This window comes from Temnothorax curvispinosus, unplaced genomic scaffold (genome assembly GCF_003070985.1).
Source record: "Temnothorax curvispinosus isolate PA1 unplaced genomic scaffold, ASM307098v1 QBEX01009517.1, whole genome shotgun sequence".
NCBI classification, from domain to species: domain Eukaryota; kingdom Metazoa; phylum Arthropoda; class Insecta; order Hymenoptera; family Formicidae; genus Temnothorax; species Temnothorax curvispinosus.
The window spans coordinates 457,391-463,408 of NW_020219297.1; the positions used below are offsets into that span (position 1 = coordinate 457,391).

The 6,018-nt window shown below is 46.6% G+C and overlaps 3 protein-coding genes across 3 annotated transcripts in view; 2 read left to right on the top strand and 1 right to left on the bottom strand.

The window, feature by feature from the left end:
* Positions 1-582: 582 nt before the first annotated feature.
* On the bottom strand, positions 583-3,932 carry LOC112459073 (heat shock protein 83). The gene is made up of 3 exons (XM_025022973.1): positions 3,576-3,932; positions 3,067-3,185; positions 583-2,972 (listed from the first exon to the last, which is right to left on the bottom strand). Exons 1-3 carry the CDS (start codon positions 3,723-3,725, stop codon positions 1,067-1,069), a joined length of 2,175 nt encoding a protein of 724 aa, XP_024878741.1. The 5' UTR covers positions 3,726-3,932; the 3' UTR covers positions 583-1,066.
* A 300-nt stretch (positions 3,933-4,232) lies between these two features.
* On the top strand, positions 4,233-5,467 carry LOC112459112 (protein SREK1IP1-like). The gene has a single exon (XM_025023079.1). The coding sequence runs from the start codon at positions 4,695-4,697 to the stop codon at positions 5,199-5,201; it is 507 nt and encodes a 168-aa protein (XP_024878847.1). The 5' UTR covers positions 4,233-4,694; the 3' UTR covers positions 5,202-5,467.
* Positions 5,468-5,534: 67 nt separating this feature from the next.
* Positions 5,535-6,018, top strand: part of LOC112459110 (nitric oxide synthase-interacting protein homolog) — a 22,167-nt gene continuing 21,683 nt past the window's right edge. Inside the window, exon 1 of the transcript XR_003041269.1 lies at positions 5,535-5,672. The gene's annotated coding sequence lies outside the window, so the exon portion shown is untranslated. The remainder of the gene's footprint in view (positions 5,673-6,018) is intronic.

Here is a 6,018-nt window from a genome sequence, read left to right on the forward strand (position 1 = left end):
GGTCAAGCTGGGTCTAGACACGGATTATCGCCCCAAAATGTATCGATATGTTTTCTAGAATTATGACATAATTATATCATAGATATATAATTATAAAATCCTATAATTATTTTTTATCTTAGGTTTAATTAATGAATAGTTTTGAATCAGCGAGATCAATATTTTCACTGGAATCTACTCCAAACTTATCGTTGAATTTATTAAATTTATGTATTAAAATTTAATGTTTACTTCAGAGTAATACTGAAGACCAACAAACAACTAATATTTGAACAAGATAATCACTTTATTATTTCATCATTCATCAATATGAAAAGTCCAAGTGAACAGTCTTAGAAAAACGCATCAAGAATATTATAAGCAATATAAGTTATTCAATTACTTTTCACGTTTTCTAAATATCTCATCATTAGAAAAATACATCAAAAATATTCCAAGTTGTTCAGTTAGATTTGATACTTTTACCAAACATTATTTAAAGCATTCTTTCTTAGATTATTACAGAGTAAAGTATAAATTTCTTGAGATCAAGCAGGAGATTAGCAGGACTATCTGGAGGGAAGACACTGAGATCGATCGAAATAAGATTACTATTGTTTTATTGCGCACAATGTTTACATCTTTATTCTACAATTAATTTAAGATACTCCTCGATGATGGAATGATGTAAGTGTGTGAACATAAAACACGCAAAAGTACAAAAGAAAAATGTTAATGCGAGATGAAAGAAGCGATATGTTAAATGTAAAAAAGAATGAACGTTTCAACGAAATCAAAATGTTGGCGAGCTAACCCTGCTTGTCAACAGAATCGTGTGCGGAGACATCTCATTCCTATCTAGAAACAAAATATTCTGTAAGGTTGAATACAGAAATCGGCGCATCCCCACTGAACGTGACACGTAATTCTGTTGACACTTGAAAAAAAAAAACGAGGAACACAAGAGCCGCTCGAACATTCAAATTAAAAACAGTCTCTCTCTCGCTTTTCAAACGGGTCTAAGAAAGTCTTTGGATTCGAGATTTAATATTGAACGAGTCTTATTGTAATTGGTTTAATTCGGAGCTTAATCTACTTCCTCCATCCTCGACGCCTCTTCCGAGTCACCCTCCAATGTCGGCACTTCCATGTCCATCTTCTCGTCCTCGGCGTTCGACGTCTCCTCGTCGTCGAAGCCCAGGCCGAGCTTGATCATTCTGTATATTCTGGACGCGTGCACCTGTGGGTCCTCGAGCGCGAAACCGGACGACAGGAGGGCGGTCTCGAAGAGCAACATGACTAGATCCTTGACCGATTTGTCGTGCTTGTCGGCCTCGGCCTTCTGCCTCAGGTTCTCCATGATGGGGTGATCGGGATTGATCTCAAGGTGCTTCTTCGCAGCCATGTATCCCATGGTAGACGTGTCACGAAGCGCCTGCGCTTTCATAATTCTCTCCATGTTCGCCGTCCAGCCGTACTGCGACGTGACGATGCAGCAGGGAGAGTCGACCAGCCTGTTGGACACCACCACCTTTTCCACTTTCTTGTCCAGGATATCTTTCATAACTTTGCAGAGGTTCTCAAACTTGGTTTTGTCCTCCTCGCGCTTCTTCTTCTCGTCCTCGTCCTCCGGCAATTCCAGACCCTCCTTCGTAACGGACACCAGCTGCTTTCCGTCGAATTCCTTCAGTTGCTGGACGACGTACTCGTCGATGGGCTCCGTCATGTACACGACTTCGAAGCCGCGCTTCTTCACGCGCTCCACGAACGAGCTGTTGGCTACTTGCTCCTTGCTCTCGCCGGTGATGTAGTAGATGTGTTTCTGGTTCTCCTTCATTCTATCAACGTAATCTTTAAGCGAACACAGCTCGTCACCGGACGCGGACGTGTGATAGCGCAGCAACTCCGAGAGCTTCTTCCTGTTCTGGCTGTCCTCGTGGATACCCAATTTAAGATTCTTGCTGAATTGCTCGTAGCATTTCTTATAGTTTTCCTTGTCCTCCGCTAATTCCTCGAAGAGCTCCAGACACTTCTTGACGAGATTCTTCCTGATGACTTTCAGAATCTTGTTCTGTTGCAGCATCTCACGAGAGATGTTAAGAGGCAGATCCTCGCTGTCCACGACACCCTTGATGAAATTCAGGTATTCTGGAATCAGGTCCTCGCAGTTGTCCATGATGAAGACTCGACGCACGTACAATTTAATATTGTTCTTTCGCTTCTTGTTCTCGAACAGGTCGAAGGGTGCGCGACGCGGGATGAACAGCAGCGCTCTGAATTCCAACTGTCCCTCCACGGAGAAGTGTTTCACAGCCAAATGATCCTCCCAATCGTTGGTCAAGCTCTTGTAAAATTCGCCGTATTCCTCCTGCGAGATATTATCCGCATTTCTCGTCCAGATCGGTTTCGTCTTGTTCAATTCCTCATCTTCAGTGTATTTTTCCTTGATGGTCTTCTTCTTCTTTTTCTTCTCTTCCTTATCCTTAGGCTTATCCTCATCCTCATCCTCGCCAACATCCTCGATCTTGGGCTTCTCGTCCTCTGTCTCTCCCTCCTTCGCGGGCTCTTCCTCCTCGTCCTCGCTCAGTTCCTTGTCACGTTCCTTCTCGACAACGAGCTTGATGGGATAGCCGATGAACTGAGAGTGCTTCTTCACGATCTCTTTGATCTTGGCCTCCTCCAAGTACTCCGTCTGATCCTCCTTGATGTGCAGGATAATCTTGGTGCCCCGTCCGATCGGTTCGCCATTGTCGGGACGAACCGTGAACGAACCACCAGCGGCGGACTCCCACAAGTATTGCTCGTCGTCGTTGTGCTTGGAGATGACGACGACCTTGTCGGCCACGAGATACGCCGAGTAGAAACCTACACCGAACTGTCCAATCATGGAGATGTCGGCGCCTGCTGCCAGAGCTTCCATGAACGCCTTCGTTCCCGACTTGGCGATGGTACCCAGGTTATTTACAAGATCGGCTTTGGTCATGCCAATGCCACTGTAAAAATAAAAGAAAGAAAATTGAATTTAAAGAAAACGGTTACATTAATATGCGTCACATGCATATATTTCTATGAAAGATTAATACTTACGAGTCGAGGATCGTCAGGGTGCGGTCGTTCTTGTTCGGAACGATCTTAATGAACAGTTCCTTGCACGTATCCAGCTTGGATGCGTCTGTGAGAGATTCATATCTAATTTTGTCCAACGCCTAGACAGAAATCGAAAGATTCGTCAGTTTTTCGTCGCTCATTTAAATTTACACAATAATTTCTAATCACGATTTTCAGATTTGCAAGTGTAACAAAGAGGAAAGTTCAACTACGTTTATGCGAGCGTTACTTCTGTAGTAACTTACGATAATTTACTCCGCGTAAACGAGTGAATTACCGTAAGTTACTCCAGAAGTAACGCTCGCGTAAACGTAGTAACATGCAAATAAAAAAATTCACTAAAGTCCGATAAAAAATTAAAATGTACAAAATTAACAGGTTATCTCGCGTGGGAACCGAAATAACGTCGAACAAATGGACGCTAAAGCCACGAGGGGCGCGACGGCGTGGGCGAATTTTTTTCCGCAATTAACCACAAAGCCACTCACGTCGGACGAGTTGGAGATGAGTTCTCGGATGAAGATCTCCTTGTTCGAGTAGAAGGTGTTGATGATCAGGCTCATCAACTGCGCGATCTCCGCCTGGAAGGCGAAGGTCTCCACCTCGCCGGCGTCCGACATGCTCACGTCCTCGGGCATCTTCTCACGGGATTAAAATATAATCGGCACGAGAATGCGGATTCGCGAGCAAAATCGTCGAATGCACGATGCACGTAATGCAGCGGAGCACGTTCTCTGAATTGGGGCACGGCACGCGCGGGAGCGCAAAGGAAATCTCGAGTCAACGGCGAGCGACGATCCGTTCGGCACGCGGTCACTTTGACGAGTATTCAGCGGTGGCGCGCGGCGTCGGTTTTTATCGAGCGCCGAATATTCTAGAAGGCGCTCGAAGGCGGAAGCCCGCCCGTTTCCAGAACCTTCTATCAAGCGCGCTCCTCGCGCGCGGGGTCGAGCGGGTTGCCGCGGATTCCGCGGGTCGAGTCGCGCGGGAAAAATCGTCGGGCAGCTGGACGCGTCGGGAGGCGCGCGATTCCGCGAGCGGAACGCGCCCGCCCGGCTCGGCCGAGCCGGTCTCGCTCGCGCGACTCGCGTGGTCGCCGGAAGCGACGTCACGCTCTCCGGAGATCTAGAAGCGTCGCACGCGCTCTTGAAGCGCGACGGGATGACGCGATGACGCGCGCGCGCGCGCGCGCGTGTGTGTGTCACGTGCGACGCGATCGACGTTTCTCCGAGCCCTTGGCCCTAATAATGGCCAAGGGCTTTCGCCAGTTTCGCCAAATGATTTTGAAGGCGCGAGCGTTTCCCACGTGTTGAAACGGGAAAAACGCTTTTGTTTACCGATCGATCGGCTCTCTCAATTTATCGAGGACCGTCTTCGAGAGTTCCTCACGCAAACGCGGGTGTAGACAATCGGTTCTTACAACAACGGATTCTCTAACATTAATGTGAACCTTGATTTTCGAGATTTCGTTTCCGGAGGCTAAACTCGTTTTACTCGTTTATTTCCCGGAGATATTCTCGCGGCGTCGTTCTCGGGATTCAGCATTCAGTCCCGTCTGAGGCTTTAGGCTCAGCCCGTTCGCGAGCCGTCGCCGTCGGCGCGGAATCATGGACCCCGCCGGCGTCCTTTCGCGGCTGATACCGCAGAGCAAGGAGCAGGTGCGACCGGCCTGCAAGAAGTGCGGCTACGCCGGGCACTTAACCTATCAGTGCCGCAACTTCATCAAGATCGACCCCAACAAGGAGATCGTGCTGGACGTGAGCAGCACGAGCTCGGACAGCGACGAGAATTACGTCACCCCGTTGACGGAGCTGCGCGAGCGCGAGCTGCGGAAGAAGCTGCGGGAGGCGAGAAAGAAGCGACGGGAAAAGAAGGCCAGGAAGAAGCGCAAGAGGAAACGCGAGAGCTCGGAGAGCACCGACAGCGAGTCATCCGATTCCGAGTCATCGTCATCGTCATCATCGTCGTCGTCGTCCAGCGAGGAGGAGAAGAAGCGCAAGAAGGCGAAGAAGAGGAAGAAGAGCAGCTCCAAGCGCAAGAAACGCAAGAAGCGCAGGAGGAACGACGACAGCTCGTCCGGAAACGAGGACGACGGCGATAGGAAAAAGAAATGAATTGTTCATGAGCGTTCAGGGTTCAGGGTCGCTCGTAGTGTCTCCCGGTTCGTTCTGGTACTTTCCGCCGTTGAATATTGAACGGTTCGTGTGACTGTAACGTTTTTTTTATATCGTTTTTCCTTATATCGACGAGGGAGTTGTCTTCTTATTATTTTTACCGACTACATTTTGTAAATAAAAGCACATATTTTTTACTTGGAAAGCTGTGACATCTCAAATAAAGGACTGTACAGAAATTGTGATAAAAGAAAGGTTTAAAGGAATCTCAAGTATTTTTTTTTCTCCAAGAATTTATTTTATATAAAATTTATTTTATCTTATTATTTTATCTAATCTTTAGCATGACCGCGATAGATGTATGTAATAAATCAAAAGTGCTCGTTCAATCATTTAGAATTGTCGGGATAATTGTTTAACAGTTTAACAGAGACATTTGCCTACAAATTTCTAGAAGTGCCGTTACATTAGGTAATTACTTAATCTGTTCGAGGATGACGGTAACAAAACGAGAAGTAACATAATTGAGTTTGCGATAGATGGGATGTAAATTAAGGACGCTTGTTCGACGCTTTTCCATCGCGTTCCATGCATAGAACTCCGTGACATGATGTTATACTTGCAAATTTTTTAGAAGCGGGGCGACGCTACATTGAACAGTACCCTAATTTATTCGAAAACGGCTGTATTGAAACGAGAAATGACGTAATCGTGCCTGTAATAGATGCAAAATACATTATGCAGTTTCCTAAAATTCTAAGTATTCGAAAATAACGGTAACAAAACGGAGAAGTGGCGTCGCGTTTGCGATAGGTGT

What these genes read in the sequence shown, in the direction of transcription:
- LOC112459073 (XM_025022973.1), bottom strand. Translation starts at nt 3,725, where the DNA reads ATGCCCGAGGACGTGAGCATGTCGGACGCCGGCGAGGTGGAGACCTTC. An exon ending in TCATCTCCAACTCGTCCGAC is followed by an intron (nt 3,186 to 3,575) that starts GTGAGTGGCTTT and finishes ATTTCTGTCTAG; the next exon opens with GCGTTGGACAAAATTAGATA. An exon ending in ACCCTGACGATCCTCGACTC is followed by an intron (nt 2,973 to 3,066) that starts GTAAGTATTAAT and finishes TTATTTTTACAG; the next exon opens with TGGCATTGGCATGACCAAAG.
- LOC112459112 (XM_025023079.1), top strand. Translation starts at nt 4,695, where the DNA reads ATGGACCCCGCCGGCGTCCTTTCGCGGCTGATACCGCAGAGCAAGGAG.